Below are 13,728 nucleotides of genomic sequence, written 5' to 3' on the forward strand. Positions count from 1 at the left end.
TTATATTATGGAGTTATATATTAACTCTATAGAGTTGAATTTCAAAGAAAACAAAATTATGTGATTTTATTTCAGAATTCAGTGTACAGTACTGATTATTGCTAGTATTTATCAATAAGGAATTTTATAATTAAAAATATTAAAAGAGTATATTCAGATTGTCTTTCAGGAAATGTTACATATACATACCACTTTATCTTACATATTAGTTGTACAGTCATTTTTGATNCTAGAAACTTGGTGAAGTTATACTAAATTTTAAACAAACTTAAACATTCGATTTATTTATTTATTTATTTTAAGAAATGGAATGTGAGATATAAATGTTTATTCCAAAAAAAAAAATTAAAATTTTGTAGCATTAAAGTAGGGATTTTGAGAGAATGAAACGTACACAAACTAAATACGTAATGAGGCGTATATAGGTCATAGTTCAAGCATGGAGTATGTCAACAAAATCACTGTTTAACAGATCTGAACTGTAAAAATGAGTAATTGCTACCTTTCGAGTTATCAATCAAGAGTAAGTACTGTACTTAACATGAGAACATTTTATATAACAGTAAAATATTAGTTATCAAAAGCCAAAAATAGTCAACGTTTCTTTTCTTTTTTATTAATATCTGTTTATATTTCATCAGAATCTTTATTTTTCTTCGATATTTTCGATTTAAAATATGCTTCTCTTCTTCTATTTTTAATAATCCAAAGTTTTGTATAGGCTTAGTTTAAATTCAAATTAATAAAATATAATTAATATAAATATAAAAAAAAATATGGAAATTTATTATATAAAATTAGTGTTGCCCAATTGGTGATCGTCGCTCTTTCGTAGTGTTGTAACGATTTTTCAGGCACTAAAAATGTGCCGAATTGTCCAAACAATAGTGTGATTTGTTACGATATAGAATCTGAATATATGTGTCTACATCATGTTTAACTAGCGCAGATATATGATACCAAATATCGGTTTACTTTGATCTGTCAATCACTGTTTCTTTCGGTCGGTTAACAAACACTTCTTTCAATTACTTAATATATTTAAAAATAATATATAAAATAATTCATTAGCTTAATCATTACAGAATTTACATTTTACTTTTTAATTTCGTGTAATGCTTGTCAATCAAATGTAATAAAATCTATTGAAAATCAATCTGCTTTATGTTATCGGTTGACATATTTTTACTCTTTGAAGCTTAATAACTCCTGTTCCTTCCGTCGAAAATTTCTAAAATTGTGCAGGGTGGTTCATGTATTAGGAACAATGATGCTATTAAATTTTGGTGTTTAAAGATCGAAGGAGTGGGGAGATAGAGGGGGTCATGTGTCATATCTCGAACGGGATCAGATTTAATGAAGATTTTACTTGTTATAAAAGTCATCTGTACTCTCAAAATTAATCTTTTTTGCCATTTTATAATAAATAAAAATTTATTATTATTAAGGAAAATTGCGTGTGGCGCCATTCGTTATGAAATTTTAATTTTTTTTTTGCCTGGAAAGTTACGCAACTCATCGCTGCACCTTATTTTTTTGCTGCTATTTTACATTATATATTCAATGTATCAAGTTACAATTTTTAGAAGTAAAAAAAATCAATTTTTTCTTTTTTCTGTTTATTTTTATTGATAAAAGATACGAAATTAATATATTTAATCTCTATCCTCTCGCTCGCAATATGTGGAAAAGATAAGGAATTTTTATTAATATATAACCAGATAAGTGTGAAATTTTAATTCCATTAATTAATTTTGCTTGGGGTGTAAGAGATAAAAGCTTTATTGTTGTAATGAAGTTGGTTAGAATTGCAATAAATTCAATATTTACTTCCGGACAGAATGCGTCATTTCGTTTTCGTTTCGCACACAATTGATAGATAACCGAGAAAATCACTCTTCCAAAATCAGATTTTCTATAAAGTTGACAAAACATGTCTGACTGTTGATCGTTCAATATACAATCTAAAAATACTCGTCGATAAAAAAAAATAATAAAAAAGAAAAAAAAATAAAGGTCATTGTGGAGAAATTGTGGCGACGAACAGGAGACAACCGAAACGATTTTTTAAAAATATATTTTAAAATGTTCACTTGGTATTATTAGAAATGCAGATATTTAATTTCTATTTAAAAAATGTTTTTAAATTTAGTTCAGAAAATATAAAACAAAGTAATAAAACATTATATTTATAATTTTTATAAAGGGAGACGCCCCTATAAAACTTTTTAAAATTGACTTCTACATGATGTCATGGAAATAAAATCTCAGCTATAACTCTAAGGTATTATTATACCATAGAAGATAATGCAAGTACTGTACCATTATCACATGATATATTTACCTAGTGCAGTGGTCCCCAATTACTTTTTGCCTGCGTACCACTTCAAGAAAGAGTTCAAACTCGCGTACCCCCTTATAGCAGAAATTCATATTAATCCATACTAATATTATAAATTCGAAGGGGTAATTGTCTGTTAAATTTTCACGTCTAAACCGTATAAATAAACAAATTTGTGCATTCGACATCGTGTTGTAAATTGCCGAATTTTTGAAGGTCCACCCATTATTTTTTTTATTGCTTCATCTCATGCATTTAAATTTTAAATCGACCGATTTTAGATTGCAATTAGTGGTACGCGTACCCCCAGGAGTACGCGTATCACTAATTGGGAACCATTGATCTAGTGCAGTGTTTTTCAACTTTTTTGAATACGCTACCCTTTTACAAGTTAAAAAATTCTGGCGACCCCCAGGGCCATATTAAAACTATATCAATGATTTTAAAAACTACGTATTTAATTTTCTTTCTTTTAAATATCGATTGAAAAACCAATTGTACTGTAAAATAAACAGGCACTGTCTTCTCACTAAAATTCTAGTGTTTATTGTAGTGTAGGACATACAAACACTTGTCTTTTTCTTTCACCCGCGACCCCCCCGTGTAAGGCTTTGCGATCCCCCTGGGGGTCGCGACCCACAGGTTGAAAAACACTAATTTCTAGTGTATGCAGTATTTAATGCTTTCGTAAAGGCATGAAATATTGGCACATTACATTAGTTTTTTGTATACAAAAATTTAGTATTTCCATGATTTTACTATTCATATATCGTCTTCACGTCTTATAGCATAAAGTTCTAAATATAATAAGTATTTTAAAAAATATTTTTTTTATGAAACAATCACAAAATATTTAACCAAACATAAAATATATGGGTTAATTTTTTACGAGCACATAAATATTGCGCAGGGAATTAAATGAATTAAGCCAATCAATATCACACCATTTTCATAAAAACATATCTTAACTTGTTTTTTTTTTGTTAATATATTGTTGTTGTTACGAAACAATAATTTTTATTTAATTTATTTACAGTGGCTGTAGTAGTTGCATTCTTTATATGTTGGGCTCCGTTTCACGCTCAGAGATTAATGGCCATATACGTAAAAAATCCAACTCCAACCGATGAAATTGTGTACATGGTTCTAACCTATATCTCTGGAGTCACCTATTACGTAAGTGCGACAATAAATCCAATTCTCTACAGCATACTTTCAGTTAAATTTCGTCAAGCTTTCAAAGACACGTTAGCTCGATGTTGTGGTAGGCACGTACCAAGAAGAGACACTTCTTACAGCTTTAGATATCAAAGCACGGTTCGTACGACAGGATACGAACCATCAGAAATGTCGTCGACGTGCGATTCTCCAAGAATAAGAATGGAAAGAACGTTACAATGTCCTGCAGATTCAAATAATTCTGCTAAAATTAAATTCTCCATGACAACAAATAACGTTTCGACCTTAGAAAACAAGAAATATAGTGACTCTTCCGAGAAAACAAATCATTCTTGCAGCTGATTTTTGTCATCGGTGTGACTTTTTTTTTTATTCATTCTCTTGTACTTTAAAAAATCTTTATTTTGCATTCAAAATATAAAGCAGAAAATGAATAACATCTATCTTAGAGATTTTTCTCCTTCCCTGAGAACATTAAACATTAATCATTATGAAATTTGAAGATGTCTTGGAGCAGCTATTTATGTATATTTGTTTTGTGCCTGTGAAAATAAAATTTTTGTTGTTGTTGTAAGTCTTTATTTTGCTAATATTGTAAAGCATTTTTTCTTCTTAAAAATTTTGAAAATTATATATTACCTTAAATTTATTTATTATATGGTTTAAGAGTATATTATATGGTTTCTAAGAATGTTCAAAAATTCAACAAACAAGACAACTCCACATTATAAAAACACAAGCTATTTTTTATTTATTTTTTCACGGTTTAATATAATTGAAAACAATCATACATTTAAAATCATTGAATACAGTGGCAACAATAAAATCTTTTTAAAATATTTCTTACCTGAAACATTTGTACTGCTTTTATAACATTGTAATTCATTTTATTCATAAGAAAAGAAGACTTATGGTTTCCACATTACCAGAAAATGAAACATGGAAAAATGACGACCTCGCTTCCCTATCCAGTGTTTTAATCACTAATAAAACAATGGTTATGACGTTTTAAGTATTATATCTAAGGGAGTACAGACTATTTGAAAAAAGAGAGACTAAGAGAAAAATTAGAATTGTTTTTAGGTTATAAAGAAAAGAATACTTCCTATTGTTAGTCTATTTTATTATAAAGTTGTCAACTGTAATTGGAGAGAACATGCCACTACAATCGACTTAATTCTGCTAGTTCTGTTCTAGTATTGTGGAAGAACAAAACAGAAAATGGAAATGGAATCTAGTTATTTTTACTTTTCCCTTTTCTGTTAATGTGGAAACCAGCCTTTACTAAAAAGAAATAACATTTTGAATAACAGCTTTTATCGTTTCTATTTTACATATAATATATAAATATAAAAACAAAACTGCCACTTTTAAGAAATAAATTTTGGCGAGAAACAAAAGAAAAAGGTGAAGTAAACCGAATTTTAAACTCGTATAATTCTTTTTTCCACGTTAATGTATATAAGATTTTATAAACACACTCTTGCTTGAGATTCATCAACACAAACATGTATTTTAGGATTAACATTTGACTTGGAACTATGATTACTTTTAAGAAATTAATCTTTGCCAAATTTCTATACAATGAATTTCAATGAGCATTTATTGCACCACTTCACTATTAATGTATGTAATATAATAATATTTAGTTTCTCTGATCCAAGAATTTATTTCTTTCATGATTTTTACATAGGAAGTTCAAGAACTAATGTGAGCTTATATTAAATAGTATACTAGACATAGTTTAGTGAGACCATATGTATGCCTATATACTGCTTTAAAAAATTAAAACAGGAAAACAGCTACATAATGTTACAATAATAGCTGACAACTAGTTTTTATTAAATATTTTATCCATTTATAATCATGGATGATGGAAGCGAGATGACAAAAAGTCCCTGCCACAGGGAGTTTAAAACAAAGAAATGTAAAATGGCACTTAATAAAGGAAATCTTAATATAACATCAACATTATAACAGCTTAAAGAATGACATTACATATTATCATTTGTAATGTAAGTTGCCACAGAAATAAACACTGCTTTTTTTGTGTTCTATTTGTTAATTGTTAGCTGTTCTATGATTTATATACATAACATTATATTCTGAAGTGCGAATAATGGATGAGCTTATAAACAATCTAATGTATTTATACACATGCGCACATACATACATTTTACACTTGTCGTCGCTAGTTCTGGTGTCGTATATTTGTAATCCTTTTGGAGATACTTTACAGAAGCTTACAAAAATTTCACTTTCTAATTATTTGAAGCAAAAACAAACATTAAGAAAGTATGAATATTAAATATAAATCATTTTTCTTTAATGACTTTGCTTTCATGATATGCAATGGGCAAAATTGTATTTCAAACAAATGTACAATCATTTTTCTGTCAAATTCCTTTAAACATTTAACTGCTTAAAATGGAAGCTCCATCTAAAGATTCTGGTGTAATGAATTGTAAAAGGCACCGTTCAAATGATTGTTTACACGTTCACAATTGGTCCAATGTAATATATATGCTGCTTTGGAGATGGTACTTATGACAAACTGGATGGATCAATTTTACACTTGTATGAATATGAACTAGTTCTAAATTTGTTTGGCAATATAAGTGACTAGACCACATGGCCACACAATACTATTCATTTCTAATATTTTATCTCAATGAAAAAAAAAAAATCAAAAGTCATTCTTGTTTCATAGTTCACACTGAACATGAATTAATAAAATAATTTCTGCAAAAATCAACTATAATTGTCTTAAAATCTGTATCAGATTTTGCTTCAGATCAGAATTCAATTTACTCCTTCAACTAGTAAGGAAAACTGAAGACTTTCAGAATTGAAGTCTTTATATATTGAGATTAAAACAGGAATACTCTGTTTTCAAAGTCACACTGCTGTATCTGTTAATGAAGAATGAACATGGGAATCACTGGGAACAATCTTAACTGAATCTGGAGATATTTCTGGATTTATTTGAACATACCCATTTTTAGGTTCATATAGTTTAGGTTGTGCTAAATACTTTGCCAGTGATAAATTTGGTGTAATGTTTCCATTATCCTCTTCCACTGGAAATAGAGAATTATTTAAATTCTGTCCCTTATCTTCAAAATTGGGATTTTTATTATACATGTAATCATCAGCTGAATCGTTAAATCCACAATATGGTACATAATCTTGCCTAACATTATTAGGATAAATCTTAGGTTTTGTTCCAGTCAATATAGGATCCATGGTTTCTATATTTGAAGAATTATCAAGTCTGTCACACTGAATATCAAACTTTGAATATCCAGGTATACCCACTAAATGCTCTTTTGATTCATTACCATTTGATTTCTCTTTTCCACTTAACATATCTTTGGCATCTTGAATACTTACATAACCTTTAGATTGGCAGGTTGAAATTCCCACTTCTGGCTTTGTACCAAGACGAGAATAAGCAGTTCCATCAACTGGTTGAGTTGGTAAAGTTTTACCAGGATTGGTTAGTTTATCAACAGTTACATAACCATTATTTTTTGGGCAAGGAACCCATGATGATAATGGAAGAGATTTTATATTTTCTGTTGACTTATTAGCTTTCTGGTAAGATGAATTTGGTACACTTACTGGAGTAGGTAGATTAGTAGGAATATCATGTGTGTTTTGTAAACAAGGAATATTGGAAGCAACACCACATTTTGAATACCCATTATTTAGTGTACAAATGTCAACAGAGGCTGGCATATTTAATGCTTCACCAAAGCTTCTAGCCAGACCATATTTCGAATAAGGAGGTGCTACATCTGTTGTGATTTCTTGGTCTTTTTCTTTAATTTTTTCTGCATCCACAACTGATGGTTCACTATTAGCTAATGATCTGCTCATAAATACCAGACTATTTGCAAGAGGTATGTAACCAGAAACACCTGGCATATTAACACCAAATTTACTGTATGGAAGCTGTTGACTACCAGATGATCTATCTAAAATCTTTCTTTGATTATAAGGATGTTGAGGATTATCCAGATAGCACACAAACCTTGAATAATGATTTGAACTATTTTCTTTCTCATTTCCTCCTTCTTCTTTCTCCAATCCTGAATCTTTACTGTCGGAAGAATGAGCTTCATCTACTTTGGGTAGCATAGATTTGTTTTGTGGCTGAGGTGATGAATGAGGTAAACCCTGCCCATTATCACTTTCAGGTGAAGGAGGTGGCAGAACATCTGTTTCAGCTCCAGAATCAGATGATAACTGAGTTCGATTAGTTAACGAAGATGAAATGCTATCATGACCTTTCCCAGTATTGCTCTCTCCATTAGAATGGCCGCCACCATGCTCTGTTTGACCATTCTTTTTATACAATAACTGAAATACATAAATAATTTATTGTTAAATTTAACAAATACTAAAATGTTAACTATTACAAAAATGTAATTTACCTCTTCAGTTGAATTATTACTGAATTGAGAAGCATCTGAATCTGGAGGATCTTTTGGATCACCTTCATCTGAAGCATAAGAACTCAAAGGTCCATATAAAGTTTGTGGGCTTAAGTTAGATTCGCTAGCTTTTCTAATCAGGCCATTTTCAAAATTTTCATATGAAATAAGAGAATGCTATAATATAGGGGAAAAAATTTTCATAAATATATCACTATCAATAACAGTTTGACATTAAATTATTCAAATATTTAATTAATAATATACATAATAAACTTACACAAGGGGGTGAATCTAAACCAGGTGGAAGCTGCACTTTAATTTCTTTTATTCGATCAACTTTCTTTTTCATCCTATAAAATTTTAGGTAAGCATTTTATTAAATAAAATTGTAAGTAATAGTAAAGTTATTTGAATATTTTAAAATTATATAAATAAATGTTTTTTTATATGTAAAGATATATAACATATTTGCAAAAATTGTATAATTAATATTATATTACAATAATTATCATCATGTAGAATTACTTAATCCTTTTGTGAGAAAAAGAGAAAGAACTTAAGTGATAACACTTAGTTCAGGGAAAGATTCAAGTTAACTTGTTTTTTTCATAGCATTTAAATTTAACACTTTTTTCAAATAATAATCATAAAACGATAATGATTTTGTAAAATAATTATTATTTATTTTTTCATAAATGTGTTAAAAACACTAGACATTAAATTTTTCACTTCCTTATATAGTTTTGTCATTTTTATTGTCATTGATCATTCAAATGCATAGGAAGACAATTATTATTTGACTTTATAATAATTAAATAGTCAGAGATTTGGATATTTGGCTAATAACTTAAATTTATATCATCTTGAAATTAAATATATAAAATCACTCATTACAGAGTAATTAAAAAGTGAAATGAAATTCTTATTTGGAAGCAAAAAACTAACAATTTAAAACTTCAGTTACAAGAACAAAAACATGAAATTAAAACTGAAACCAAATGAATTAAAAATAATACATGTAACTTAAATTTAAAAGGAAACCAATATGGTGAAACTTTTCCAAATATTGAAATTTTATTTTATATATGTATATCTGCCTACTAATTTTAAATGCCAGTGGCAAAAATAAATCTAATTTAGGGGGAAGAAGAAAAAACTCTTTGAGCAGTGTTATCACAGAAAATTGATTTAATAATGGAGCAATTTTTAATATATTAAATAAACTTTTAAGTTCTCTAAATTCAAGTGAACTAATTGACAAATTTTCTAACAAACCAAGAAAATAAAATAAGCAATTATTTATTGTGATGTCAAATGTCGGACTTCAATTTTAATTTCTTTAATTACATGCTATCCACCTCTAATTTGAGGTGGCTTGCCCCTGTACATCATTCTTTTCCTTTAACAACAAAGTCATGTTGGTTATCTATCTAACTCCTTTAAGGGGGATTTTTGAATTGAAATAACACAAGTTTGTATTGGAAGTTCATATATCGTGAATTGGGGCCACCTACCCCTAAGATTTCCATATCTGGTCTTGTCTTTCATCTATCTCACTCAGTTCTTGAGATTAAGGAAACAGAGAAGGTGGACAGATGACAGTGGGAATTTATGGGTCTACAATTTTTTCAAATTATTATTGAATTATCACTTAAAATTTTATTTTTATACTTTTTCATATTTAACTATTATATTTAAATTTTTTCATTGAATTTATATTACAGTAAACCATTTATATTGAAATTTTGCTGAAACAAAATATTTTTATAATATTTAAGGACCAAAACATGTTTTAACAAGTATAAATGTAGTTAGCTCCCTGCTGGATTAAGGATAATCATCTAAAAATTTTCTAGGATTTGATTTGCAGGTATTCACCTACTTATGAACTTTATAGTCAAACTGTTTGCTGCATTTGAGTCTAAACAGAGGTCTCAAACTGAGACTTGCAAAGGGCCAGTCAAATAGATATACAGGGTGTCAATAAAGTATCTTCACAACTTAAATTTATTGCAAAGGCAATTGATAAGATATCATCTTAATCAGACATGTTCTATTGTACTTGAGGTAGAAAAACTTTGAAAACCACTATTTAATACACCTCTTATGGGCACCGTTAGTTGCATGAAGTTCAAGATGTTATTCGACTTCTTGCCATGGTCAGTTCTTTAAAAAATTTAAAACAGTGAACATTGTTTTCCAGCAGGATGGTGCCCCACTACATTAAGGAATCATGAACATGCAGTCCCCAATCAAACATTTCCAGATTGTTGGATTGGAAGGGATGGACCAATTCCATGGCCACCACGTTCACCACATATCACATAGCCCCATAGAAAGAAATCCAGAATGTTAACAATATCATGTATCAAACAAAGATACAGGATATTAGTGAATTAAAGCAAAAGATACCAGATGCAATAGCAACCATTGATGAGGCTATGCTACAGCAAACATGGCAAGAAGTCAAATACCATCTTTATGTGCTTTGTGCAACTAACAATGCCCATAAAGAAGTGTATTGAGATAGGAACAGTTTAAGTTCTCAAAGTTTTCTAAGTAGGGAGTGTACACAAATTTTTCATACCTCACATTTTTTACACTTGTATTTTCAAGAAATGTTTTTAGGGAAAACAAAATATTCAAATATTTTTCATGTAGAAAATGCAAGACTTCTCATACATACTAAACTGTTTAGCGTAGGAGATAAAAATTCTCGTTGGCTGATTCATCCTATGGTATATAGGTGCTTTGTTTATCCTCATTTCCTTCTGTAGACTTAATGTACAGTATCTTTGTACTTGCTGGTGGCTATGAGGATGGAGAATAAGTGCAGTTTATAATTGTGATGCTTTATAGTACTTTACTTGGTATGACACTAAGGAACCTACTAGAGTTAACTGCAACTTTGTGAGATGGCAAGAGAGATAAGTTTTACTGCACAGTATAAAGTAACCTACTTTGTGAAACAGAACAGAAATTGAGAGACAGAATGAAAATACGATGTCAGCAAAGCACTTGTTTGCTACTAGTGTAAACAAAAGAATCTCCAATCAATGCAAAGTCCAATTTGAGGGCATTTTGTGGTCCAAAGACTGGAAAGTATCCACAACTTCAGAAAGAGCTGTTACAATATGTTGAAAAAATGCATGATGATGGGCTGTACTGTAACACTTGATATGCTGCAACCATAAGCTTTCAATATTGCTCAGACAAAATATTTTTTCCCTCGAGTTTAAAGCTAATTGAGGATAGTTTGGCAGATTTATGAAGAAAAAAATCTCTCTAAGTAGCAGAATAACATTGTGCCAAAGAGTGCTTTGACATTTTACAGAACAGATTGTTCTTCCTGCTTCTGTATAATAAATCTATGAAAAGAGACAATTGTATTTGCTCTCCAAAATAGGGAATGCAAATCACACTCATGTTTATTGATATGCCAAGAAATACTACTGTGGAAAAAGAAATGTCTTGATCAGTCAATCATCAAAACAACTGGCTTAACAGTTGTTTTGATACTGTGCATATTTGCTTCTCACAAAGATGCACAATAATGTTAGCCATGACTGCCAATGGATGAAAATTACCATCGTGTGTGATTTTCAAAAGACCTGCCTAAAGGCTTTAAAGGGTCCATCCAGTATTCAAGTCCAAGTGCAAGAAAAGGGATGGTTGGATAAAAATTTAATGAAAGATTGGGTGCAGTGTGTGTGGCAAAGAATATCTGGTGCCCTACTTTGCCATAAGTTACTCTTTATACTGGATAGTTTCCGAGGTCATCTAAATGAAGAAGTGAAGAAAATACTACAAGATGAACAAATGGATATGGCTGTGATTTCTGGTGGCTTAACTTCAGAGTTGCATCCACTTAACATAACAATGAATAAACCTTTTGAGAGAATTTGAAGATTTTTTACTCAATGGATGGCTGGAGGCAACCAGAACATAGTGGTAAAATTCAATGGCTGAGTTTGAAAAGGATGTGCAAATGGATCATGAAGGCTTGAAAATTAATTTCACTGACAATAATTGAGGAGAGTTTAAGAAAACACAGATTTCCAATTCTATGGATGGTTTTGAGGATGATTTGATCTGGTAAGATGCTGAAAGTGCTGATGATAATGAATCCCTGCACAGACCAGCAGGAGCAACACATCAGACCAGACCAAGAAAACTAAGGTATGTTGGTAATTCATTTATATTTTGATTCAATATAATGAATAGCAGAACTAATTATCTCATTTCATGATTTCCATTAAAATGTTTAAAGTTAAAATTAAATTAACAATGACTGCATACTGTTGGATGTGAGAGTTCAAAATATTCAGAATATGTATCTGATACAAAAATCTTTGATATAAGAATTACCATAAAAAATAGATTACAATGGAATAATGTATTGTAATTACATATATCTGCAACATATAACAGTCAATAGATATACAGTCGACCCCTCCTATAACGCGAGTTCCTATAACGACAATTCCTATAACGTAGCGAAAAAATTGTAGCAACATTAGTATAAAGTACCTCCTATAACGTCATTTCACGACAAGATTGATAGAATCTGGACCAATAGTGAATGAGCAGCCGAACTACTTTCCTCCGCCCTGCGCCATGCTACGGAGTGGCTAAATTGAGTTTGCTATTGTCTGTACAGTATTATATATAAATTAGGTACTGTATATATAATTATATATTAACTTATTGTAACTTTATTATAATTAAATATATAATTTCCGCCATCTAGCGTGGCGCTACGCTACGGAAATTTTAGGCTAGTAAGTTGAGTTTATTATCGTCTGTACAGTATGTAAATTAGGTATCGTAAGTCTAATACAGCAGTAATTTTATACATTTCTTGTGAAAGAAACACTTCTTATTCAACAGCCATAAAAATGATTTATATTAATGATGTCTCCAAAGGACAAGTTATTTTTCTGCGAAAAATTCGTTATTAGAAATCGTGGCCGCCGTTTCATGTGCTGTTCCGCGATGAAAACCAGCTTTAAGCAACAGCGTAGTCGAACGGTACACACTCGGTAAGTAATCCTATAATTTTTTGTTTATAGCATAGTTTATACAGATTATTCCCAAAAAATTATACGTGTTTTGGAAATGTTGAGTGGAATTAGTCAATTTTATAGAAGAAAACCTTTCGAACAGCCTTAGTCCGTAAAGTTCCCACCTATCGGGCTGCGATTGGCTCATGTATTTAATCATTCCTACAACGTAAAATTCGATTAGCGTGGAACGTATCTAAGCGTTATAGGGGGGGGTCTACTGTAGTGGTCTCTCAGCTACCAATAGCTGTAATACTCTGAAAGTGGTGTAATAAATATTTCTGCCACTTTTAATACTGCAATTGCTTTGCTGTGTAAGTTAAGTTTGAGCATAATCAGCTGTAAACATTTGAAATTCTTTCAATACATGAAATTTTCTTCTTTTTAACGAAGATATTGCTTTCGTCTTTTTTAAAGGACTACTTATACTGTTTGTTTTTTGCTTACAATTTGTGTTTAATGAAAATTCCCAAAAATATTTTAAAATAAAGATAAGAAGAGAGAGTTCTTTGGGAATCCTAACTTTTGACACGCTGATTCAGGAAAAATAGGGATTGATGAGAATTTAAACATTTTAATTATGAAAATGTATATATCTATCCTATCTTGACACTTTGTTTAAGTGTTACAAAAAAAGGAGATTTAGGATCTAGGGTAACTTTGGAGTTTATCAAGAAAAGAGCTATGATATATGTTGTTCACA

General features: G+C 30.1%; 2 protein-coding genes across 4 annotated transcripts in view; one reads left to right on the forward strand and one right to left on the reverse strand.

Moving 5' to 3' along the window:
• The window catches only part of LOC111627062 (pyrokinin-1 receptor-like), a 105,670-nt gene extending 101,558 nt beyond the window's left edge, over positions 1-4,112 (forward strand). The window contains exon 2 of one of the 3 annotated variants that reach the window (XR_002756971.1): positions 3,378-3,499. Coding sequence is in view for 2 of the 3 variants with exons in the window: in XM_023370610.1 (XP_023226378.1) it covers positions 3,378-3,862 (485 nt within the window). In the remaining variant the exon portion in view is untranslated. Of the gene's footprint in view, positions 1-3,377 lie in introns of all 3 variants that reach the window. The other 2 variants (XM_023370610.1, XM_023370611.1) reach the window with 2 other exon arrangements.
• Positions 4,113-4,643: 531 nt separating this feature from the next.
• The window catches only part of LOC111627061, a 42,403-nt gene continuing 33,318 nt past the window's right edge, over positions 4,644-13,728 (reverse strand). The window contains exons 14-16 of the mRNA XM_023370609.1: positions 8,240-8,312; positions 7,960-8,136; positions 4,644-7,885 (exon numbers count right to left, since the gene is read on the reverse strand). Coding sequence (XP_023226377.1) covers positions 6,419-7,885; positions 7,960-8,136; positions 8,240-8,312 — 1,717 coding nt within the window. The 3' untranslated portion in view covers positions 4,644-6,418. The remainder of the gene's footprint in view (positions 7,886-7,959; positions 8,137-8,239; positions 8,313-13,728) is intronic.

This window comes from Centruroides sculpturatus, unplaced genomic scaffold, assembly GCF_000671375.1.
Source record: "Centruroides sculpturatus isolate CEXI.00-Female unplaced genomic scaffold, Cexi_2.0 scaffold417, whole genome shotgun sequence".
Taxonomy (NCBI): domain Eukaryota; kingdom Metazoa; phylum Arthropoda; class Arachnida; order Scorpiones; family Buthidae; genus Centruroides; species Centruroides sculpturatus.